Source organism: Helicoverpa zea, chromosome 16, assembly GCF_022581195.2.
Source record: "Helicoverpa zea isolate HzStark_Cry1AcR chromosome 16, ilHelZeax1.1, whole genome shotgun sequence".
In the NCBI taxonomy this organism is placed as follows: Eukaryota; Metazoa; Arthropoda; class Insecta; order Lepidoptera; family Noctuidae; genus Helicoverpa; species Helicoverpa zea.
In genome coordinates, this window is record NC_061467.1 from 5,720,069 (window position 1) to 5,746,016 (window position 25,948).

At 39.8% G+C, this 25,948-nt stretch overlaps 4 protein-coding genes across 11 annotated transcripts in view; 2 read left to right on the forward strand and 2 right to left on the reverse strand.

The window, feature by feature from the left end:
- LOC124637398 (rho guanine nucleotide exchange factor 10-like protein) overlaps positions 1 to 12,411 on the forward strand; it is a 38,745-nt gene extending 26,334 nt beyond the window's left edge. For all 5 annotated transcript variants that reach the window (XM_047173829.1, XM_047173828.1, XM_047173827.1 and 2 more), the window contains 9 exons: positions 408 to 567; positions 1,684 to 1,913; positions 6,993 to 7,115; positions 7,740 to 7,889; positions 8,300 to 8,498; positions 8,807 to 9,021; positions 9,338 to 9,595; positions 10,005 to 10,181; positions 10,383 to 12,411. In XM_047173829.1, coding sequence (XP_047029785.1) covers positions 408 to 567; positions 1,684 to 1,913; positions 6,993 to 7,115; positions 7,740 to 7,889; positions 8,300 to 8,498; positions 8,807 to 9,021; positions 9,338 to 9,595; positions 10,005 to 10,181; positions 10,383 to 12,005 — 3,135 coding nt within the window. In that variant the 3' untranslated portion in view covers positions 12,006 to 12,411. The remainder of the gene's footprint in view (positions 1 to 407; positions 568 to 1,683; positions 1,914 to 6,992; positions 7,116 to 7,739; positions 7,890 to 8,299; positions 8,499 to 8,806; positions 9,022 to 9,337; positions 9,596 to 10,004; positions 10,182 to 10,382) is intronic.
- A 2,245-nt stretch (positions 12,412 to 14,656) lies between these two features.
- On the reverse strand, positions 14,657 to 17,073 carry LOC124637399 (coiled-coil-helix-coiled-coil-helix domain-containing protein 10, mitochondrial-like). The gene is made up of 5 exons (XM_047173832.1): positions 16,453 to 17,073; positions 16,270 to 16,378; positions 16,047 to 16,188; positions 15,008 to 15,224; positions 14,657 to 14,775 (listed from the first exon to the last, which is right to left on the reverse strand). The coding sequence occupies exons 2-5, from the start codon at positions 16,296 to 16,298 to the stop codon at positions 14,765 to 14,767; spliced, it is 399 nt and encodes a 132-aa protein (XP_047029788.1). The 5' UTR covers positions 16,299 to 16,378; positions 16,453 to 17,073; the 3' UTR covers positions 14,657 to 14,764.
- Positions 17,074 to 17,740: 667 nt separating this feature from the next.
- Positions 17,741 to 19,112, reverse strand: LOC124637741 (coiled-coil-helix-coiled-coil-helix domain-containing protein 10, mitochondrial-like). The gene is made up of 3 exons (XM_047174379.1): positions 18,953 to 19,112; positions 18,732 to 18,870; positions 17,741 to 18,363 (listed from the first exon to the last, which is right to left on the reverse strand). Exons 1-3 carry the CDS (start codon positions 19,000 to 19,002, stop codon positions 18,115 to 18,117), a joined length of 438 nt encoding a protein of 145 aa, XP_047030335.1. The 5' UTR covers positions 19,003 to 19,112; the 3' UTR covers positions 17,741 to 18,114.
- Positions 19,113 to 20,375: 1,263 nt separating this feature from the next.
- LOC124637859 (transducin beta-like protein 2) overlaps positions 20,376 to 25,948 on the forward strand; it is a 58,933-nt gene continuing 53,360 nt past the window's right edge. Inside the window, exons 1-2 of one of the 4 annotated variants that reach the window (XM_047174574.1) lie at positions 20,378 to 20,679; positions 23,775 to 23,975. In XM_047174574.1, coding sequence (XP_047030530.1) covers positions 20,529 to 20,679; positions 23,775 to 23,975 — 352 coding nt within the window. In that variant the 5' untranslated portion in view covers positions 20,378 to 20,528. Of the gene's footprint in view, positions 20,680 to 23,098; positions 23,249 to 23,774; positions 23,976 to 25,948 lie in introns of those variants that run through there. The other 3 variants (XM_047174573.1, XM_047174575.1, XM_047174576.1) reach the window with 3 other exon arrangements.

The window sequence follows — 25,948 nt, forward strand, 5'->3', positions numbered from 1 at the left end:
TCAATACAAAAACTGCAGCTCGAATAAATAAATGTAAATGAACACGGTAATGCCGGTGCATTAATGTGTATAATTACGTTATATTACAGGCATTACCTGCGAGTCAGGGACGAACAACTTTTTACTCATGTCTATGTATTAACTTCTATGACAAACACGTGAACGATATATTCTAATTTATGTTACCTGTCTTTTGTTTTTGCTATAATGTAATCTTTGATTATAGAGAGGAGGGACCTACTTTTCTATGAACGTAATACCTTTTTCAGTCTAGCTTCGAAACATCAATAAATATAGTTGTCATAATAACGTTTGGCACCTAAGTATTCGCATAAAGGTTTGCCGAAATATTAGGGGTCCAATAATTTCTGAACTTTCATACTAAATCATTCTCCCTCTCTCTACAGGACTACAAGAAACCCCTCGAGGAGAGTAGCCCAGCAATCCTGAACGCAAGCAAAATCCAGACACTATTCCATCGGCTTCCAGACATCTTGCAGTGTCACCTACACTTCCGCACAGCGCTGGCTGATTGCGCGCGAACGTGGGACCGCGATGAAAAAATTGGTAAGTCACTTTAGTGTGAAGTTCTTGAATACTTAGTAGGTGCTAAAGATATACACCTCATGCTAATTGCTACTGTAACTCAACAGTAAGTCTGTCAGAAGCTTAGTTATTCCCGATAGCCTTTTCCTTATCGTGCGAGCTATTAATTGAATCACCTAGAACAAGTGATTCAATTAATAGCTCGCACAACCCCAGTTTTGAGTTTTCCCAAACCCGCCTGACGGCCTCTAACGTGTGCCAATAATTCCGGAGTTCTAGTAGTGAGAACTACCTAGTTATTACTAGTTTTATCCTCGACGTGAAACAACAGGGATGGTCTTTCTAAATAGTAGTTAAACATCGAAGTAAAGGAAAATGTAGATCAATGACCCCTATGTCAGTCACGCCTTGACAACAACACAATACTATTGTTTTAATTAGACGAAAAGTAATTCCTCCATCTGTTCGTCTTATCCCTTCTGGCGTAGTTCTTTAATCAAATTACACACATCATATGAAAGGCTATATTATGACGTTTAAGGAAGCTAGATTGTAGCTTCAAGATTGTAACAAATGCGCGTCTTCATTTTTATTACGTATGCGGGTGGTATCGATTTGTTTTCGAGAACTTCGTCGTCGTCACCTCCCGTATGTGATAATGAATATGTCGCCTCAACACAAAAAAACAAAGCTTTGATCAGTTTGAACCTATTAATTTGTTATTAGGTATGTCTCAGAAAAAAATACAGGATGTAAACTGGTACCCAATTTGTATTATTTCTTGTAAAAACTATTTGCTTAATTCAATGATAAATTAGCGTTATAAATTGGCTTAAAGTTCATGGTTAACTGCCCTAATAGAAAAATAAAAGGCTGCCTACTGAATGAACAATTTTGTCATCAGCCTTGTGACGCAACTAGCCTTCCAAAATGGTTACTGGCTTACAACCAATTTAAGTCATTAGTTTGCGAAAATCGTGAATTCCGGATCAATGTAACACTAATATAATGTTGGACAGTATTAGCTATGTCAAATTTTCAAGGCAATAAACCAAAAAAAATACCTATCCTATCTTCGCTTAAGTTTTTTCTTGTCCCTAAGGTTCTTATAAAAGCCGTATTTTTCAATATTTTCAGGCGAGGTCTTCATGAGCGCGTTCTCGAAAGCCGTTGTGCTGGACGTGTACTCTGATTTCATCAACAACTTCTCGGTTGCCATGGAACTGGCCAAAATGGAGTCCAAGAGGAAATCGGCGCTAGCTGACTTCTTCAAAGTGAAGCAAATCAGTGCTCACGACCGACTGTCCTTCTTCGGGCTGATGGTGAAACCTGTGCAGCGGTTTCCGCAGTTTATTATGTTTTTACAAGTAAGATTTACTATTATAGTTCGGCCATTCAGAGAATGCGTTCCTGACACGTCGCGATTGAACTGACGACGTAACTACATTCATTGATTATTGATATAATAATGTTGTTTTAATGCTCCTCAATTGTTAAAACGGTAAACAACCAGCAAAAATATTTTTATCGTAACTGCAACGCCATTGCAAAGTTACGTCGTCAGTTCAATCGCGACGTGTCAGGAACGCATTCTCTGAATGGCCGAACTATAGTAACATTTTAGTACGTTAACATAAAGTCAGCATTCATTTCTCGCATATAACTTGAGCACGAACTATGAGTTCTACGTGCACTCAATGACACAAAAAAGTGGTCCTTTATATTGCTATTAATAATTCGTAATCAAGTCTATTTAGAAGGTATACGACTTTATGTTCTAATGATTCTTGCCAACTTACGTGCCAGAGACCAATTACATGCTAATCATCAAGAAAACGAAATCACATGTCCTCCCTAAACAGTAAATTAAGTTTGTGGCCCATAAACCCGCGAGGAATTGAATTAATCAAATGTGATTGACCTGAAGCCCTATTACGACACATTGAAGTACTTAATTATTATTACAACTCTAGAAAGGGCGAGAGTTACAAGAAATGAGTAGCAACGTGGTGAACGTGGTAGCAACGTAAACAAAAAAATCAGTACACACCGCAAAAGATACCTGCTAAGTGAAAACATTTAAATGAAGTGTTTTTGCAATCACAGCTTAATTCAATATTGATTACTGAACGTAATCGGATATTGATTAAACAAGTATTCGAACCTTTGGAACCTGCGCGTACGCATGATTTACATAAACACGACAGGTGGCAATTATAGTTCGGCCATTCAGAGAATGCGTTCCTGACACGTCGCGATTGAACTGACGACGTAACTTTGCAATGGCGTTGCAGTTACGATAAAAATATTTTTGCTGGTTGTTTACCGTTTTAACAATTGAGGAGCATTAAAACAACATTATTATATCAATAATCAATGAATGTAGTTACGTCGTCAGTTCAATCGCGACGTGTCAGGAACGCATTCTCTGAATGGCCGAACTATAGTCATTACTTCGTGTAGTTAAACGTTATTTAAAATATAATAATAACTATATTAATTTATATTATAGTAAGTTATATTATTGAACAAGTTTTCCCGCTGTTATAGAATTCTCATCAAAATGGATGCGCGGATTTTCTAATGTCAAAAACCCTTCGGCAAAATGGGAATAAGGAAGGATGTTTCTGTATATTACGTCTTGTACATGATCAGCTTAGTGCTTTTCTTTGCAAGAACAGTCTGCTGAATCCGTTCCAATCCGGTTTCCGACCTGGTCACAGCACCACTACAGCCTTAGTCAATATTACTGAGGATATACGCTGCGGTATGGATACGGGAGATTTGACGGTCCTTTGCTTGCTAGATTTCAGTAATGCATTTAACACCGTCGACTTTGACATCCTGCTTGGCATACTTGGCTCACTTAACATATCTCCAACGGTGATTGACTGGTTTCGTAGTTACCTGTCTGGACGCCGTCAACGTATATGCATAGAAAAGACAAATGCTCTTCATGGTACTATACTTCTGTTGGCGTGCCACAGGGTGGCGTTTTATCTCCTTTACTTTTCGCGATATTTATCAATTCAATTTCCATTAATCTTCAGTCTCTCTACCACCTTTATGCTGATGACCTACAAATTTATAGGAAAGCCGCCTTGGTGGATTTGGCAGATGCAATCGCCATCATCAATAGTGACTTGGCTGTAATATCTGATTGGAGTGAGGCTTACGGTCTTAAGATTCATCCTTCAAAAACCCAAGCCATTGTAATTGGCAGTTCTAGGATGGTACAAAAAGTTAGCTGGTCACAACTCCCGCACATCAATTTCAATGGCACTACCATTCCAGTCAAGGACACAGTCAAAAACCTAGGTGTACTTATTGACAAACATCTTTCCTGGGGCCCTCAACTACAAGAGGTTAGTCGCAAGGTGTTTGCATCTGTCCGATCCCTGAGACGACTGAGGAACTTTCTTCCGGAACGGTAAAATACTATTTATAAAAAGTATATATATCTAGCATTGACATTATTTAAAGGTATACATGTATTTATTGTTATTATTTTATATATTTAAATATATATGTATATATATTTAGTTTATAGTTTAATTATTTATGGTAATAATATTTAGGTGCGCAAATTGCAGGAGCAAGTGTACACTTTGCCTAACTGCCTACCGTATAATCTTTTCCTTCTCGTCTCAATCCATCCTAAGGTTGTCTGGAAGAGATCGCTCTTAGCGATAAGACCGCCCATTATGTCACCTAAGTACCTTAACTAGATTAAGATTAAAAATGTAAAATTGGTGTACCTAATAAAGTATATATATCTATCTATATTAGAAAATTGGGTTGATAATACAATAATGCCCATTTTCACATACCTAAATTTAGGGATCCCCCTAAATTTAGGGATCCCCCTAAATTTAGGTATCCCCCTAAATTTAGGTATGTATTGGTGAAAATAAGAGCATCTAGGGAAAACTTAATACGAATTTCGTTTTCACCGAAGTTTAAGTTTTTAATTTGTATAAATACGCCACCATGTCGGTCCGAGTACAGGAGCATAGCACGAAGCTGATTCCATTGAGAAAAGGCGTAAGACAGGGGGACGTAATCTCCCCGAAACTGTTTACCGCCGCAATGGAAGACGCCTTCAAGCTCCTGGAATGGCAAGGACTTGGCATTAACATCAACGGCGAATACATCACTCACCTTCGGTTTGCCGACGACATCGTAGTCATGGCAAAGTCGACGGAGGAACTCAGTATGATGCTCGAGGGCCTCGACCGAGTTTCACAACGGGTGGGCCTGAAAATGAACATGGACAAGACGAAAATTATGTCAAATGTCCATGTTCAGCCTACCCCAGTCTCTGTTGGAAGCTCGGTACTCGAAGTTGTTGACTCATATATCTACCTAGGACAAGTAGTCCAATTAGGTAGGTCCAACTTCGAGAAAGAGGTCAACCGCCGAATCCAACTCGGCTGGGCAGCGTTCGGGAAACTACGCAATGTCTTTTCGTCCGGCATACCTCAGTGCCTCAAGACGAAAGTCTTCAACCAATGTGTGTTACCAGCAGGCCCGCCGTAAGCGGGCGTGCAGCGCGTGCACAGCACGCGGGCGGCACGTCCTAGGGGGCGGCAAATCTAGCGAGTTATCACGTAATATTTAAAAAATACAATATCTTTTTACTAATGATTTAATTTCAATATTTCCAAACACATCAATAGCGCTAAGAATATTACTTACACTGCCGGTTTCAGTTAGGCACATCTGTTGAAAGGACATTTTCAAAATTAAAGATTCTTAAAAACGATTTAAGATCAACCAGTGGCGTAGCGTGGGGCAAATGCTATTTAGGGGGCGGCAAAATTAAACCAATAAAATTTCGGAAAAAGCCGCCCTAGCTTTGGTCGTCTCCTATCAATTTTGACTGTTTCACCCTTTGCATCCCCAAAAAAATTCGCGCTCGCTGCGCTCGCGGCTCCATGTCAGATGTCGCATTTTATCTTTGTTTAATTGTTGAGGCATTCAATTCCGAATAAACATTTTTCGCGCACGTCCGTTATGGCTTTTTATGATATGTTCACTTCATGAAAACTCTAAGGAAAAAATCGCGCTCGCTTCGCTCGCGGCTTTTGCACTTCACTTCTGTGCATATCTTACTTTTTGACTTTGCTTTGTTAATTTACAGTGATTTTTATTTGTTTTGTGTCCTTTAAAAATAAAAATTTCGCGCTCGCTCCGCTCGCGCTTGCTTACATATGGAAAGTGTCTTATAATTTTTCAACGGGAAACCCACCAAATAACGTATTTTACTGACTTTAAACATTGTTATAGATATTTAAGTGCGTTAGTTTAAGTTAATCACAATCTTTCAATACATAGGGGCCACTTGGGTAATGATTGCACTGCATTGATGCCCTAAGCAATTGCTTAGTTTGCTTATGGGCTAACCCAGGACTGCTTAGGTTACTCTGAACATTTCAAGTAAATAAAAAGTTATGTGTAATGTATGTTATGTATTGCAATAGTTATTTATCCAAAAGTAGGTGGGTTTTCTGCAATCAGAGCGGTGCATGTACATATTTTTTTCTGTTGGACAAGTAAGATGGATATGAATGGGCGGGGGGGGGGGTCCGGACCACCTGGATCCGCCCCCCCCCCTTATATATTTTTTGACAAAACGTATGTAGTCGTAGGGCGGCATAATCAGTTTTGCACGCGGGCGAACAAGCAGCTAGCGGCGGGCCTGGTTACCAGTGATGACTTACGGCACCGAAACGTGGTCTTTCACTATCGGCCTCATCTCAAAGCTCAAAGTCGCTCAACGAGCTATGGAGAGGGCTATGCTCGGTGTTTCTCTACGTGATCGAATCCGAAACGAGGAGATCCGTAGACGAACCAAAGTCACCGATATAGCCCACCGGATAAGCAAGTTGAAGTGGCAATGGGCAGGCCATATTGCTCGCAGAGCAGATGGCAGATGGGGCCGAAAAGTGCTGGAGTGGAGACCACGGACTAGCAAGCGCAGCGTAGGACGTCCACCAACGAGGTGGACAGACGACCTTATAAAGGTCGCCGGAAGACGCTGGATGCAGGTCGCTTCCAACAGGTATCTGTGGAGATCAAAGGGGGAGGCCTATGTTCAGCAGTGGACGTCCTATGGCTGAGATGATGATGATGATGAAGTTTAAGTGTTCCTTAAGTGTTTATTATTGGGGGAGCACAAATTCTAAGTGACACTTAGTTAGGGAAACGTTAAGACATTGTTGGTGAAAACGGGCATAAGTAAACACGACGCGGTTATGACTAACTTCAAGTTCGTATATGTAAAAGTATTTTTAGGAGGAAAATTACCTAAAACAATTTAATACCTATTGTTTTCAGTATTCCCATCCCTTTTCTTTAATTAACCATTATCTCCAAGCATACCACAAAAAAGTTATATCCATTAAAACTACCCTTAAAATTAAGCATGTTTTAAATGTTTTCAGGACTTACTAAAACACACACCCCCGGGCCATTCGGACCGGGTCTCCCTACAACGTGCCTTGACGAGGCTAGAAGCTCTAGCCGATGCCTTGAACGAGAGGAAAAGGGACGCTGAAAGGACACAGGTAAATGTTTTTGTTTAGTTGATCTAGTGGACCCAAGCTTTTTTTTTTAACGACCTCAAAAATCATCAAATGAACCCTCCCGCTGTGGGTTAGCAGCGGTGAGGGAGTGTCAGACTCTTACTGACTAAAAACCGTCGTGTTCCGTCATAGGCCTTTTATGTACCAGGGCCGCGATATCTCTTTCGAACAACCCGCAGCCCCGGCAGGTCTTAGCCCTGCTGGGCCCCGCTGGGTAGTGGACCCAAGCTTGCCCAGTGGAATGTTTTTTTTCTCATTCTGAATATAAACATGATTTAAAGTCCATATTTAAAACGTGCTGGAGCTATGAAGACTTTGAAGACGTACTAGAAAAGCGTAAGAATATAATGGCAAAAGCTAGCGTCATTTTTGCTCTCCTCTCCAAGCCGGTCTGTCTGAACGGACCCTAAGTATCCGGATAAAATATAGCCTTTGTCACCCGGGGATAGTGTAGCTTTCCAACAGTTAAGAATTTCAAATCGGTTCATTAGCTTCGGACCCATAAAAAAATGTGTGTACAGATATTAAAAATCGATATATCGATAATAGATAGAATTCCTATAATATTTGTGTCTATAGAAAATATAACGTATTTGACTTTTCCAGGCTTTCCGCGCGGCACTACGTCGTCTGACACGCGGCGGCGTGGCGGGCGCGGGCGGGGCGGGCGGCGCGGCGCGGTTCGGTGCCGCACGACTGCTCGCCTCTAGAGCTGATAAACGACATCTGTTACGGCAAGACGACTTGCTGCAATTGGTTAGTGCTTTTTTTTAACCTTTTTTATAGTAAATTTTTTAGTCTGCTTCAGCAAAATATTCTGCTGGAATAACCAGTTAATGACTTCGAAAAAAGCTTATACAGTCATCAGCACATATTATGTAACTGGGGAGCTGTTTGTAGTCTTTTAATGAAGATATATTCGGGCATTGTGGACGTAGCTACACAAAACTGTTTCATTTATTGGCCTGTCCTTATTCTATGGGTATAACTTATATGTAGTCTTTTCAATTTGGATGAACTGACAATGACAACGACTTTTTTCGTCTAATAATTCTTACCAAGTTATGTACAAGGTGTTGATGATTAAACAAAGTGGAAGTTATTATTTACCATCACATTAGTGAAGCTCGTTTAATATTCTACTTACTACCTTCTTCAAACCACAGGAATTCAACCAATCGGGCGGCTTAACAAAATGCAAGCCGCGTCGTCTGCTACTACTGAACGACTTGGTAGTGTGTGTGTCTGTGGGCGCCGGCAGCGACGACGCCGAGCGGCTCGGCCTCAAGTGGGCACATCCCGTGCAGGACGTCGAGGTGCTGGATACCGGCACCTCGCCTACACTCAGCAGGGTTTTGGCTCAAGGTAGGGTTATGTAAAGTTTAGCTGTAGAATAGGTATTACGATTTATATAAACTTAGCATTTGCCGGGTTTCTGAGTATCTTCTTTGAGCAACCACAAAAACAGTAGTCCATGCTATTTTGATGTATAAGCTATATAAATGCCTACTCACTACATAGTATAAAACAAAGTCGCTTTTTCTGTCCCTATGTCCCTTTGTACGCTTAAATCTTCAAGACTTCAAAACTACGCAACCGATTTTCATGCGGTTTTTTTAAATACAAAATAAGGTTATTCAGTATCATTACTATAAACTTTTCTTTCTTCCCAGGCATGAACCGCAGTGGCAGTCTCCGCTCAAACAGCAGCAGTGGCATGACGGCATCGACAGGCGACTCTCTCTGCAGCGAGATGTCTGCGCTCATGCACGACTACGAGGTGGTGTCCCGCATGGCAGACCTGGCCGCGTCTCTGCGCATGACCTACCCGGAGCTCGCGTCCGACACCTTCCGAGCTCTGCTGCAGAACATACAGCGGAGTATACAGGTCAATATTTATTGATTGCCAACTAGCGGACCTAACAAACTTCGTATCGCTTAAACCTTCCCTGGACCTCAAAAAACATTTAAAAAGAAAAACGAGCCAAATCGGTCCAGCCATTCTCTTTTTATATATGAGAATTGCTATTTCTCGTAGTGCCTGATAATAAGATACTTCGTTGCTGCTACACAGTCTATTAGTCTGCATGTATGTATTATTTTTTTTTAGAGACTGAGATGTATATTGTTCTTAAAACATGTAATAAATTTACATCAAATGAAATTATAAAACAACTATAACTAAAATTTACTCTTATCCACAGAAAAAAGACGACGAGATGGCGTGGATGGACTCATGCTGCTTACAACTGACTATCCGTGGTCGTGAGGAGCCGCTAACATTCCGGGCCAGTGAGCCCGGGGCCCGGCTGGCCTGGGCCACGGAGCTGCGCTTGGCCCAGCTAGCCCAGGCCTCGGCTAACTCACCCGCATGGCGCCTGCCCTCGCAGCTTGCGCCCGCGCATAAGATGCCGCTCTTCGTTGCTGCTACGCCCGTGTATTCGTCGAGGCAGCTAACTGAGGTATGCGTTATTTTAAATGATGTGTGTTTGATTGTTACCAAAACGTTTAATAAACTGACAAGGAATTATTATTAAAAAAATTGCATCCATCCGAGGAAATTTAGTATCCTATTCTCGTGTAAGACAATAAGCGTGTTGATCGGCAATGAGATAAATATATTTTCACCTTAACTATTAGATGTCATTGATTTCCAAAAGAACCTTGTCAGGAGTGTAATTTAGGCTACCATCTTTTTGCTCTTGTCCCAAGCTTAATATAAAAAATATCAGATACCCTTAGCATTATCTTCCAGTTAATATTTATTTCGAAGTACATTATGTAGTAGTAGCAGGCTTTTGAGTTTTTCCAGTCCCAACTACATAAAACCCATCCCTAACCTACTAATCACAACGTTCACTTGTCTCGCAGGTCCGTTGCGGTTGCTTCTACACGTCGTGCGGCGGCGGTCGCGGCGCGTCGCTGCGGCGGGCGCGCTCGCTGCTGTGGGTGAGCGCGGCGGGCGGCGCCCACAGCCACGTGGCCGTGCTCACGCACCGCGCCGCCAAGCTCAAGACGCTCGTCACGCTCGACCTGCCCGACACCAAGGTAATGCTCGGAATGAGAACCCGTTGACCTAATATCAGACGCTTTATTTCCATGTTCACACAGCTAGGCTCGAACGACGAAGAGTTAGGACAAAAACATACGACGCATAATTGCTCCACATAGTCAAGCTATGGACGTTGAAATAGTTCTTATTCACACAATTATTATATCTCCTTTAAAATAAATATCTGTATTTTTCAGGTTACCTCAATGGAACATGCCCGCGGAGTACGACAAGCGACGACACTCTGCGGTGACACCGTGTGGCTCGGTACAGAAGATAAGAAAATTATCATATTTTCTGCAATCGAACCCGAAAAACAGGAAAAGTTGACTGAAGTCCCCACAATCGCGTCGGTGACGCAGATTCGTTACCACTGCGACGCGATGTTCGTAGGACTGTCCAACGGGCGCGTGTCGGTGTACCGGCGGAACCACGACGACTCGTGGGCGCTGCAGGAGCCGCTCGCCATCGAGCTCGGCGACCGCCCCGTGCACTGCGTGCTGCCCGTCGATGGCATCATATACGCCACCTGCGCCAGGCGGGTCTTCGCCATCAACGCGCTCACTGCGGAGATCATGAGGATACTTGAACTGAAAGGCGACGGCGACCGATCCGTCAAATACCTCGCGCACTCAGGAGTTGGCCTCTGGACAGCCTTCTCGGATTCGACGTACGTGAGTTTGTATCACGCTGAAACTTTTGAACACCTTCAAAATATTGACATCGCAGCCGATGTTGCGAAAACTATAGGGGCACGAGAAGGAAGCAAACCCGCGTATGTGTCGGCTTTGCTCGCGTGCCAGGGACTGCTGTGGGTGGGTACCACTGCCGGCATCAGCGTCACAGTGCCGTTACCAAAGCTCGAGGGTCTGCCGCTCATCGGCGGACACATCGCCGCGTCGTACCACGCGCACGCGGGACCCGTGTCCTTCCTGCTGTCGCTCATGCCCGAGACCAGGGACGTGGACGTCAACACGGTGCGGCGGAACTTGTCCAACGCCCGCGCCCTCGCCGAGACCGTCAACACTTTGCATGAATTCAAAGAAGAAGACGGCAAGGAAGACAACGACAAACCCAAATTGGAGAGGCGGATCTCAGAAGAAGCGAGCCCGTACCGACCGCAGCGCGTGCAATCCGCCGTCGTGCGACGGAAGAAGCCCGGCGACGTGCGCCTCAGCAAGACTCTACCCAAGTGCGCCAACTTGAACGCCTGCGACGTTTACGGCCTTTACGGAGACCTCATGTTTGTGAAGGATTGCGTGGGCGAGGCGGACGTGGGAGGGTCGGGAGGCGAGGCCCTGCGGCGGAGCGACCCCGAGCTGGCCGCCATCCCCTTCCGCGTGAGCACGCTGGACCGGCGCCTGCGCATGCGCGCCGGGCGGCCGCGGAGCCTGGACCTGTCGAGCTGGTCGGTGGACTCGCGCGCGTCCAGCCTGTGCACGTCGTCGGGCAGCGAGGAGTCGATGGCGCTGCGCGGCGTGTCGCGCACCAGCTCGGGCGCGTCGGGCGCGGCGGCGCTGGCGCCCGTGGCCGCGTCCACGCCCGACTCGGCGTCCGGCAAGTCCAGCGCGTCGGAGCGGTCGCGCGACGCGGCGGAGACGCGCGCGGAGGCGCGGGAGACGCGCGGCGCGGCGCGGAGCCTGCGCGGCGCGGACTACGTGGTGGGCGAGAGCGCGGCGCGGCGCTCGGTGCTGACGGTGGTGGGCGGGCGCGGCTACGTGGACTGGCGCCAGACGGCGGACGCGGCGGAGCGGCCGCAGCCCGCCGCCGAGCCCAACCCGAAGGACGCGCACCTCATCCTGTGGGAGATGCGCTTGTGACCGCTCGGTACGCCTCCGCCGCGCGGACTCCACGCGGGGACTCTCGCCGCTCCCCGGGCGTCGCCCGCTCGACGGATCCTAAGTTTATTCTTGGCGATTTATGTGTCATATTTAATTTGTCGATGGCCTGTAAATATAGTGCTAATACGTAAACTCGTTATTTAAGGTTTTACACGAATTTCGAATACGATGCTACTACACCCACACGTCCGTTAGCATTGCACTGAAATAATTGTGAAACAAATATTTACATTTGTAAATTTATGCGAAGCTTTAAATTATTTTTTGAAGTTAGAGCTACTGTCCGCTGGCTCGACGTTTACATTGGTTTAGTACTAACACTTCAGAAGTGGTGCATTATTTTTGTGGTTGTCTATTGAAATGTTGATAAATTCATAAAGATTATTTAGGGTGCGTTAATTAACTGTATGTTTTACAAAGCTAATTCATCAATAGTTGTTGTGGTTTAAATAAACCCTAAACATTTATACACTATTATAAATTGGGCCTACGTAACCGCGGTGCCTCTATTGCGTTGATAGTACCGTAACATTAATTGCAGCTTATTTAGCATATACCTATTTATCTAAATCAAGCTAACATTATTTCAGGCAGAGGTTTACCTGAACGTAAATTAGATCAGAGTGCTTAGTGCGAGTTTTCGTGAATTTTTTTACGGACTCACATGAGAGCGCGTATACTAAGATTTGTATGGAACAAAAACAGCTCCACCTAGTGTCAAAAATTGGAACCTGTTTTTGTTCCATACAAACAGTGTTGCCAACAGTTGTAGAAGCTTACCACCAGAGTCAACTTTTAAAACCACCAGAAAACCACTAACAAAAATTTATCCCACACTTAAAATCACCAAATTCACCACTAAAAAAATATTGTTTATATTTTATTGTAACCTAAAACAATTTAATCATCCAAAGATGTAACTCGGCAACGATAGAAAATTAAAACAGACAAAGCATTACATCTGTTTAGCAATTCATCCGACCCGATCCGAATCCACCACTAAATAGGGGACTTAAACCACCAGTATTAGTGGAAAATCCACTAAGTTGGCAACACTGCATACAAATCTTAGTATACGCGCTCTCATGTGAGTCCGTAAAAAAATTCACGAAAACTCGCACTAAGCACTCAGTTGCAATCTGCCACCAAAAAAATATGATCACCTGTCCAAAAGAAAATTATCAAAAATACCATAATTGTAATATATCAGTTTGTGATTCTATTTCAAATGTAAAAATAATATATTAATGTGAGTAACATGAACCGCCTTTGTTCTTTAGAATTATTACATTTTTTTTTTTATCAATATTATAAAGAAATTCCAATAACATTTAATTAGTTTGTGTCAATTTAACATTTTACTAATTATTACTTTTAATTTTGGATGTAAATTGGTTTGAATAACAATTAACATAACATAATGGTGGCCTTAATATGTACTTGAAATTTCCAGTGTATGATTTGTATAGCATTTGTTTAAGCTTTATTGTTAGACATATTAATGTCGCTTTAAGAATTAGACTGATTTAGCTAAGCGTTAAAATATACTGTTAATGGAATTATTAGTAATTAAGATAAACGACATTTGAAAGTTCTCAAATTTCTGTGCACCAAGTAACTGCATCGCAGCATTTCTGGATTGCACATTTTAAAAACGAACGAAAGCTTATATAAACTTGATTCGAACATTTTTGTTGATTTTTTATTATATATTCTGAAATATTCTTGATATTATGTATATCCATCTAGAACCTGTTATTGAACACGGTTCCTGTCCGTATGAAGTTTGCTCATGTTTTGTCAAAGTTTATAATTATTAAATGATCACTTTAGAATGCGTGTTGATTTTGCAATAGTTGATACTGTCTTACAAGTCTATTTAAAGTTAATCGTTACTTTGTTTTCGGTCAGTAATTTCACAAAACAACAATTGTTTTGTTTTGTTCGTCCAAAGAATTTCATGTTAAGTCAGGCATTACAAATATTAAATGATCCACAAGAAATTTAAATGTGCCAAATTGTTAAATATCAGATAGTACCTACTTATTATTTGTTGTACATAATTTGTACATACGAAAATATCTTAAATGACATGTATTTCATGGCTCATGCATTAAGCACAAAAGTAAATGTTACATGAGAAATGAAATACCTGATAAGTAATTTATGTAAATACAGGAATGTAAAACGAAATCTCGAATGAACCATGTCGAAACTGTTTTCTTAACCCATATCTAAAAAAACATTGGTATATTTATATTGCAAAATGTCACAAGTGTACTTTTGTGTAAATAAATTTAAGTTTATACATATACACACTGTATTTTTTGTTTTATTGTAATCTTCCTATATCTCGAAAGAAATGTCAATTTTATTTTCATCTTCCTATGTTCACACAATCTTGAATATTTTGAAAACTATTTATTGATAATAGACTGTTAGCACTAATATTGCTATTAAAATTCTTAAATAAAGTGCGAGTCGGACTAGACACATTCGAAGTAGCAGTTCGCTGTAGCTACGGAGGGAAAAACATTTCTGTTTTCTCTCTACTGTTGTGCTGTCCTGGTTCCATATTATTACTGACCTACTGAAGTATAAAAACTCTAAAATTAAATAAAACAAATACATTACTGTAGAGGTTTATTTGTAAAAAAGGGGTTGATTTAAGGGTAATGTGCGTTTGTTGATGTGGTTAGTTGTTGACTGGTCAGGTTTGCTGAATTCTGATGAGTGGCCTACGGTAAACCTGGAACAAATTATTATCATTTGATTTTTTCATTTGGACTTGAGAATAGCTGTGGCCGTCCAAGACATAAGACCTAATCGACAAGTTCAAGTCCATAGCAATCTAGCTATGTATTATTATGTAAATACATATTATACAACAAAAAAAATGCCTACGTGTTTGTTTGCCAAGCATACTTAAGGAAATGAAGCTCTGTGCCAGAACATTTATAATGCGTATTGAAACTACGTACGGTTTCTTCGTTTGCATTCCTTTAGCGCCTCGTTGAATGCTTGACACTGTTGGATATCTTCGTGGTTGGTAGCGCAATTCAAAAACGCTGATATTTCGTACGCGCACGGGCCGCTCGGTTCCGATCTCATGTCATAGTCCCGTGGCAAGGCATGCACTACTTCTTCACGTCGTGAGCCACTGAATAAACTTGTTATGCCTTCTCCAACAACGTGACCCTACAAACACAATATTAACTTTCAAGGGTTCAACTTTATTAGGTTTCGCTGCGACCCGACCAGTACCGGTTACGATTGAATATACAAAAACTGGGTTTAAGGACGTGCTATATATTCTTGTCGAGCTACAAGAAGCCTGATGGTGGCATACAATACAGCAGTCCAGACATCGCTAGAATACGACGAAAGGAAATTGCTATCCTTCTACGATGTCGCCGCTTCTTTGCAGAATGTGCTAGACTTATTATTTTCCCAAAAAGATTATTTCATGTAGGTACAAAGTCACGGAGTTAAGAGGAGAATAGGTACAAGATCCTAAAATGATGATTCGGCAACTATCACCTTCATCATCAGTGGCATTTTTGATTAGGAGCCAGCAATTGAAGATTCGTCACATGTAGACTAAATGAAACTCTTTTTTTATATACCAGCAATGCAAATGTGGCTTGAAATGTTCAAACCCCCGTAAAATATGTGAACCACATGCCCCCCTGCTTTGGTAATTGATACTTAACAGGTTTGGCGGTAAGAGCTACAATGTTTTATTGTCATTTCTTTGTATTGCACAATAGCGTGTAACAATGATTCTAATCAGAATCTGCCTTCTTTGCTATTCATAGCGTTGTACAAACAGCTACAGTATAAACAGCATGACTTGATCCTATTCGCTGCCTAATTATAAAAACAAATATCTCTGGTGGTACCTGTATGAAACAGTATCACTTGTAGACCTAGAATTCTATTATTCTTTTATACAAAATCTGAATAATAATAGTTGGTATAATTTGACGATGTCTGCTTTAAAGTTTCGAAGATCCGTACCACAGCCGTGCCTACGGTGACGCCTCCAGCGATTGAAGCCGCGTCTCTGAACATGGATCGCCGTTGGGGCATCGGTGTCACAACCATAGGTGGAGGTCTAGCGGGCGCATGCTGGTATCCCCGTGAATATCCGGATCGCCCGCTGCATCCAAATGTTCATCGTTAGGGTAGTTACACATACACACACACACTTTTACAAAACAATTTAAAAAGCTAATACTACCGCTTTTTAGAATCACATCTGGGACACATTTCTATTTTGTTGGAGTTTTTTTCTTACAATTTGTAGATAACAAAGCATAGAATGTATGCTTAGTCATTTTGAGCAGAGCCTGCAATGCAATTATACATATTTTAAAATTGGATAAATAATTTCAGAAAGTATTCGGTACCTTTTCTGTCTTACATTTACAGACTCGACTCTTTAGCCAACGTCTAATAAAATTTGTATGAGGCGGTTCCAAAGAGCGAGTAATCGGTTACACGTAGGTTCAACGTTCAACACACATTTTGGTCAATAGTCGTAACGCGAGTTGAAATATACGCGAATTGTAGATACTGAACTGAGTATACTTTGATGTGTACCTACGAGTAACCAACTACGTGTACACCTCGTCTGTGTTTCTATAAAATAAATAACTATTAAATATACCATCAAATTCAGGGGAACATGAATAGCAACAACCAAGTTTTTGACATATAGGACACACATTATCGATTATGAAGTAAGTTCATATAGTACCTAAATTTCGACTGCTGTAGTGTGAATGAGGTCGTGAGTTAAATTGTCAGTTTGGATAGAAACAGTGGCAAAAGAGTGAATTGGGTTTAATCGAGGCGCACCAAAAAACCATTGCCGTGACTTGCTTTGCGAGCTGCGCATTCGCAGAGTACCAGAAGAGCAAGGAGCGACCTATGCCTATCCGACCTCCTCAACCTTACCACCACCATTAACCAATTACCCGAGCAACCCCCAAGACTTACTGGCTATTGACCACCTGTAACGACTGCCAAGGATGTTCAATGACAGCCGGGACCTACAGTTTAACGTGCCTTCCGAAACACAGTCATTGGTGTCCAAGATATACCTACTTAGAAAAGTTGCGTTGGTACTTGCCTTTTTTTTTAACGACGTCAAAAATCATCAAATGACCCCTCCCGCTGTGGGTTAGCAGCGGTGAGGGAGTGTCAGACTCTTACTGACTAAAAACCGTCGTGTTCCGTCATAGGCTTTTATGTACCAGGGCCGCGGTATCTCTTTCGAACAACCCGCATCCCCGGCAATTGGTACTTGCCTGACTTGGAATTGAACCCACTCATACTGAAGAGGTTGGTTCTCTACCCACTAGAGCACCACGATTTTTTGCCCATCAGATACATAGTTTCTATCATATTTATTCCGTGTAGTACCCAGGACATGAAGAAACTGCCTGGAGGCGAGAACATGCTCTTTCGAGACACGTACGAAATCGGAGGCGAAATATTATTTATATTAAAATGTCTATTTCAAAGCCGAGTTGTTTGTTTATCTGGACGCTATCTCGGAAACTACTGGAATTTCGTTGTGTTTAATAGCCCATTCATTGAGAAAGGTTAAGAGGAGGTTGGAGTGTCAAGATAATGTGATAATAAATATATGTTCCCCAAAATTTTTGGTACAGGGTATTTTTTGCAGACAAAATTAAACATCTACATTGTGTTTTATTGTATATTTATTGTTCTAAAAATTACGTAAAAGAAATGGATAAATTCTGATTAGAGAATTCTACATCACAATAAATCGTCTTAAAATATTTAAAATAAACAATAATAAACATACTAACAATTTGCTACATGATAACCAAGGAAAATTTTAATTCCTTTAAACTAATCAGAAATAAAAGCTACTAGGAAGGTGCCAGGGTTGTTTACCTAAGTGAAAAGTTTTGATTTTCAAAAAGATTTTTGTAGAAAGAACTGTTCGTATATATTTCTGATACAACATGACAATAGATATTGGGAAATAGTAATTCATTTTGTCAAATTTAGAGATCTAATGGCACCTTGAAATTTTAACTAAGCTAAAAATTTAAACGTGGTTGTTAATCTTGCATTGACGCAGAGCCTCATTAAAGCCCTCACAGAGGGTCAAGTCATGCTGTTGCTGAGCACACTCAATAAATTGCTTGATCTCCCAAGCACAGGGGCCCTGGGGAGTCTGGTTCTGGTACTGGCTGAGCGTCTGCGCAGGCGGCTGTGCTTGCACCTGCTGCTGTGCAGGCTCGCTGCTGCTACCACCACTAAACAAACCAGTGAGAGCACTACCGGCTACGTGACCCTGCAGCAAAACATGGAACATCCATTCAAATCTGCTATTGCACGTACAAAGATGAACACATTATAGCCCATTACTACCAAACATCTAGAAACAAATCAACTAATCCAATAATAAAACTTGCAATAATATTATTTATTGTGCTTAACGCCAATTCATGTAAACAATTAAGTCTGAATCATGCTAACGTCACACTAACATGTGACGATCTTCACATTGCTTGGCTCCTAGCCAAACATAATGCAACTGTAAAAAGAAGCATAATTTCAGTATAAATTAACAGCCTCCGTATATTCAATTTGGTTACTTTTTTTAAGGTTAAGGTCAAAAAATATCGACATGTTTACGTTACGTAACAACAAATTACGCACCACTGCAGATCCCACGGCGACACCACCAGCAGTGGCTGCCATCTGCCCAAACATCGAGGGCTGCTGAGGCTGAGCCATAGCAGGTGCTGGGGTCGCTGGTGGCGCATGAGCTGGAACACGGCTCGGTGGCGGTGCAGCCCTAAAAACATCCCGTTAGGTTATTTATCCCCGCATGATGAAATTATATGAAATTTAAATCCATTGAAAACAAAACGACTTACCGTCGCTGCGGGGCTGGCGGAGGGCTCGCGGATCTTCCACGTCGAGGCATTTTTTTGCAAACTTTATTAACTTGGTTTACACAGAAATACTGTTCAGTCTTGAACAACACTTCCAATAAAACTGACACTTCGCTGTCAAATATCTAGCAACTGAAGAACGAAAATTTTTCTAGAATATTTATAAATAGAACACTTATTGCTATCTCTTTTTGACATTAGAATATTCCTTTCCAAAGGAAAGAGACAGCGTAAAGTTACGAGGTGACCAACATAACGGAAATAAAATTAGTTTGGATGCGTTCTTTTTACAAATTACTGTCACAGAATATCAAATTCAAATTGAAGAAAATCAATAACTCTTATAAAAATATGAAATAAAAATTGAATGTTGAATTACATAATTCTTGTATTGTATGGAAACAACAGCAATTATACGAACACATTAATTACAGTTATACCTACTTATTGTAGTATCGAATGAGAAAAGTAGCGGGAAAACGAAATAAATCAGTTTACCCTCTATAGCCTCCTCCTCCTCGGCCTCGACCAAACGGCATACTATGTATATGTACTTTTATTATTTTATCAGATCGGCTTATTTTCAGGTTATTACTGCATTTCCGACAAAAATTTTGGTTGACGTATTTTGATTGAAGTTTAGTTTTATAATACTTTTTAAATATTCCTGCGTCGATTTACTTTATTCGGCCAGTATTAAATTATTGTAAAGAGTATGAGGATTGTTTCCACAGGTTGATATACGAAGAGCTGATGCCCGGTCCATTACGCTGTGGATGTGAAAAACATTCGGTTCTTCCAACTCTGTTTATCTTACTCAGTTACATATTTAAATAAGAGATATGAACATCTATGGGGATTGGTCTCCAGTTACAAAATAAGTCAAACTTTTTACCGTCACAGAAAAACATTCTGCGCAGAAACGTTTTTTTCAGCTAGCGATAGAGGACCGAGGCGAGGTAGGTATGGGCCACATAGAGAGAGGTACAATTCCTAAGAAGCCGAAATTCTAACAAATAGTCTTACCGAAGGGTATTAGCTAACTGGATTGTAGAGGTCAAATAGGCATTGAGTTTCGCGAGCTACAAAAACAATACTTACTGATTGGACAATGTAGCATTAACTATAAGGGCGGTAAATATTTTTAGTAACCATGATATTTTATCTGAAATATGTTTACTAACTTCTGAATTTATAAAAATGCTGCGGCATTGAAGTCGCAGTATGTAATTTCCACTCGGTTAATCGAGTTTGCGATATTTTACTTCAGTCTACGTTCGCGTTCGCGTTGCCGCTGCTGCTGTACAGACGTGAGTAAGCGAACTAGAAATATCGGCATCTCACTCTGTCAGAACGAATTATTATTTCAAGTAACTCATTCGTTCACATTTAAACAACAATGAATGAACACACCTCTCCAGTTCATTTCAGTCAGTCGTGCGAGTACGAAAATATCTGTGGTCAGTTATTGTGACTTTGTGACCGCGTGATCGTAGCTGTCGTGATTTTAGATTCTGTGATCATAATTTATCGTTTGCGAAAAGAATTTTGAGTGAAAATGGGCGATATTCAAGCCGGTCAGAACTTAAATGCGTTCCTAATAGGAGCCATTACAATTCTTTTCTGTGTAATTTTACATTTTGTATACAAGACCGCCTTCAAAAGCAAGAAAAAGGAAGCACCACAACATGAAATTGAGAGCGATTCAGGTATGTTTAATTTTACAAATAAACTAGAATAAAGGAATAAAAAGTGTTCAAAACACATCTATGATTGAAATGCATAATTAGTTCAAGACGAATGATATACGCTGATACAAAAACGGCGGCAGAAATGTGGCTCACTGGACGAATCATCTTGCGGTTTGTTGGATGTGAATGGACTAAGCTATAACTGTATACTAAGAATGCAGCTGACACACTTCGTGTGTGTGTGTGTTCTCTCTAAGAGATAGATGTATCTTTAATATCCAACGGATCTTTAGTGTAAAAGAATAACGTTGAAACTATCCCATGACTGTTCCCACTATTAGTCAATTCGTGCCATGTGATCCCCATTCATCCTACATTATATTGACTTAACTTGCACTTTCTTACACACATTCATTGCACATGTTATCACTCTCTTTTTGTAATTGTAACTAAAGCCAGAGTTTTATTTTCAGTTCATCATCATTATTAAAAAATAAATAATAGATAATTTAATAAAGCAAAAATAAACTCAGAATATTCACATGGGATGTGATAGTATTTGAAAGAAGATCTTATCTACAAGATATAAGTTGTGTGAACACATTTCATACATAAATACCTACACAATGCAAACCTACATAAGATAATTTATAAATTTAAATATTGATCCAGGCACAATGCCTTATTTTGGTACCCTTATGCAAATCATTATAACCTTAATGCACCATGTGGGTATCTTACAAATGTGCATTGGACAAACCCACATTCTTGTTCAGTATCCAAAAAGATTTTGTTGTTTTTTATTAATATGTTTTTGTAGAAACTATACCCATATGAAAAAAAAATGACTTAAGAATTAACATAGGAATGTTATTTATTTTAATTTAATCATGTTATAATTGGTTTTATTGTTTATTTATTGAATATTCCATGTAGTTGTCATTACATTATGGTTTAATCTTTTGCTGTGCACTTGAACAAATATTATTGAAAGTCCTTTATTACAGGTAACTTGCTTGAACAGTTAAATAAATGACAGATTATTTATTCATTCATTTTATGTAAATATCTCAATAATGGTTAGTCTGTTCAGGTCATGCAACACATGGTGTTGTTTTGCACTCTATAAAAATCAGTATAAAGCATGCTTTGTAATAAATATTTTAAAATTATATTAAATACACATCTGGCTTATACTGATGTAGCACCTACCTATATGAAACAGATTATGCTATGAATATTTGTTTAAAAAAAGTCATTTATTTGTGCAGAAGATAATAATACACATATTGAGAAAAATATTTTCTACCTATCAATTTTATTTCAGTGCAGACTGCAACACAGCCTGTCTCACTTTCTCTCGCCATTTAACGTGAACATTATCTTACGTAAGAAGCTTTAAGTCGTTTACTTTCAACACAATAAAATATACAAACATTAAAATACCTATTTATGCGTACAGAAAAACATTGCAGTTTTGTCAAAAAGTCGTGGTTTAAAAAATAATGGAATCGTAATTAAGTAGGTACCTGATCTTTCCTGTTAGCAATAGATTTTTCGGCGATGGGCCAAACCAAAAAGTCGTAAAAGGAAAATTGTTAGAAGCATGCTAAGCACATGTGTGGACCCATAGAACTTTCGAGTCGTTGGCGTCGTAGCAACATAATGCAACAACAAACATCTGCCGCCAAGCAGCTTTGAATTAAATGCTTAGGACAAATAAAAAAACTGGACGATACAATGCTAAAAGGAAGCAAGCTGGTTTCAAAATGAATTACAAAAGGGTTTTAATAGTTTTTGGTGCAGCATTTTCCATCTACCGACTGACGTAAATAATATTCTAAAATAGAATTTTTAACCAAAATTGTCGAGTTGTCCAGCAAAAATTACAGTAGCCTAAAAATGAAAAGTTCGTGAGATTTTCTCACGCAACCGTATTTGTTTAATTATGTAATTAAAACTCTAATTACATTAAGTCGAGCATAAAAACATACCTAATTCGGCACATAAAAACTGTCGAGTTTTTAGGCCGCTGCAAGATTAAAGCCAGTCCAAAAAGTTTTTGCGACTGGTGAACTCCAAGAATGTGTAGGGCACTGTATTCTATTCACCTTTAGAATCGTGTTAATATGTATTTTTATCATTAATGACTAATGATGAATCATTTTAGATCTAACTGCATGGTCCGCCTACAGATATTATCCATGACTTGTCAGATTTCGTTGAACTCATAATACCTAATGGGTAATCTTATCGTTGATCACTGCCATAAGTCACGGAAATCCCAATCGTATCAAAAAATATAAATTTTAATTACCTACATTTTTTTAAGATTAAAACCACGTGGTATTTGACAGCACCACGTGGTATGCAAAGATTTTGGCGCCAAATATGGTGTAAGAATTTTAATACTGACGGATCTTGTTCTCTTGAAAATTGCACTCTTTGCTTGCAATAGCGTTTACTATTTAATGTTACCTAGAAAAATGCATAAAAATGAGTAAAGATTGAAACTGACACTATCGTAGGCCTCCACAATGGTGCGTAACGGCCACTGACATCATCTTCTAATTCCTATACGACGCAGGTACGAGGAAACTATCGACTTGCAATTGTAACAAGATACGGCATGTACATAAATATATGTTTGCATTATAATCTGTTCAGAAATTTTTGTCCGTTAGTCATCACGAGAGATCATGACTGTGTAACGGTAATATTATAAGCATCACGTCAACCTACTTCCAGTTTGAAACGTTATGTGGCTCAAAGTATTTAAATTATGCACGACTGGTTTTGTCATCGTAAAACAATTTTTAGTAATCATCTCTACCGAAGTCTTTGTAAATTTAATGTATTTTTTCACCTGCTTGGGAAATAATTTAGACGTATTGCAATAGTAGAGGACATAACAAGAATTTGTCTCGGAAATGAGTGAATGACCTGTCTTTATTTGTGCACTAACATTAAATCAATAGACCACTTAACTTTTTTGGGTATCGGTCCGTTTAGAGTGCAAAAATCTTAAGTTCGTTACCCCTCTTTGAGTTGCCCGGCTTGTTTTGTTGATTAGGTACGTATTAAATTAAAACACACACATACTTACATTTCAGGTGCTCCAGCGGAAGAAGTTAGCTCCGAAACTACTGCTACTGAAACTCGTATCAGCGGTAAAACTAAAAAGCGCGCGACATGGAAAGGAAAGTCCGAATTCAGTCATCCATGGCTGCTGAAGAATCTCAAGGGACACCCAGGCACCGTTCTTCTAGTGGATTTCTCTGCCAACGGCAAGTTTATGGCCGCTACCTGTGATGGTAAGTTACCTATGTCAATGTATCTTGCTAATGAACATTCTCACGCTAAGAATGTCTTTTAATTATCTCAAAAAGTAATGGCCTCATTTCTCTTTGAAAACAATTACAAGATAAATAGTTTTTAAAGCTTGTAAATATTGCGTGGTGTGTTTGCATGCCTAGTTAATAAAGAGCGAAGTCACATTCAAGAAAAAAAAAACTTAAACAGACAATTTTTGTGCACTATGAGGCCATTACGAGACAGATTAACAAGAAAGTATGCTAACTGTACTTTCTGTGATGGCTTAGTATTATACGCTTTGTGAATATATTTTCCCTTCTTACAGTTAATACTCTCTTGTCGTTCTAATTTTGCAAATAAGATGTATATAATTCAATCAAATGCTAAATCTAGTGAGGAAATAAAATAACTGGTATCTATAAATATACCGTTAATGATTTGGTTCGCGAATAACAAACAATCAAAATGGTTTACGTAATACAATTTGTTTATTTCCATAGTTTTGGTTTGGTCTCACTTGATTTGGTGTTACATAAACTGATCTTATCTCAATTTGAGCAAGTTAATTAGAAAATGTTATAAAACATAATAAAGGGAAATTAAAAATCCCCTTTCACTCAAACAATACAGTATTTCAGATTGCTTGCTGAAATTAAGATGAATGATCTTTTCCACATTATTTATAGTAAGTCTGGCTTGGACATAGTGCTCTCGTAAAATACTCTTGACATTTCAATAAATCAATGTTAAAATCATTTGTTGCAGCAAATGTTCTGGAACGAATTTGTCATGTTAAAGAGAGCAATATGTACCACCTTTATCAATCTAAGCTTATCGTGCAGCCATTCGATAAAATTGATTTGTCCGATATAGCCCGGTCAAAATAGACATAAAAGTAGTAGTCAAATAACAAAAATTCCCACAAAGCTGATTTTTGGTGGAGAGCTAGATTTGATCATTATAAATAAAATACTAAAAGTCCCCTTCGATCCCATGTGTGCGTCAAAAGTTATTCGAGGTCAAATGTCAAAATTTTAGGTTTTTTGTTTTTTTTTCGAAAACGGTAAGTTTGATCAAAAAAAGACATCAGACCAAAGTTGTAGATCTTTAAATTTTCTACGAAAATGGCATTAACAGTTTTCTCCTAAATCTTACCATTCCTGAGATATCGCGATTCAAAGAGTCACACTACACATGATATACACATATAAGCCACGTATTTACGACGGCTGCCTTTAAGTTGTGTCGTTTGAAATAAGTATAGACAATCTAATAGGTTAATACCATTTATTGTTTTTCAAAGAATTCTCCGCTATATTTAATGCACTTTTGCATGCATTAAACCCAGTTCTTGAAATATTTATTCCATTCTGAAGTGGGGGTAGTCAAATTGGCCGATTTGTATGAGTCAACAACTTTTTCAGGTGTGCTGAAACGTTTACCATTAAGACTTTACTTAATTTTGGGGAATGTAAAACAATCGTAATGCCCACGGATCCATGTCACGGTATGTTACATGTTGGTCTGCGACAATTAACTGCCGCATAGCCTCGATATTATCTTGGGTCATATCGGGTTTTAAATTACCTTCACGTGGCTTGTCGCTAAGGCTAGATTGCCCACTTTTAAAACCTAAATATCAGCGTACTGCAGTCCTAAGGCATGGTTCTGCATCACTAAACACAGAACAAAATTTTTTAAACCTCTGAGGTCGCGACAATCCACTTTTAAAGTCGTAGAAAATTATCGCACGCTAATTTTTCTTCGACATTTCCATTTTTATCCAGAAGACTGGGGTTGGAAATTGATACATAATATCTGGACCCTATTAAAACTTTACTCCCACCTGCGCCAGAAAAACTCCTGACATAATTTTTTGCAATTGCAAAAATGATTGTAGTATCAAATCATCCTCCGAGCCCTTTTCCCAACTATGTTGGGGTCGGCTTCCAGTTTAACCGGATGTAGCTAA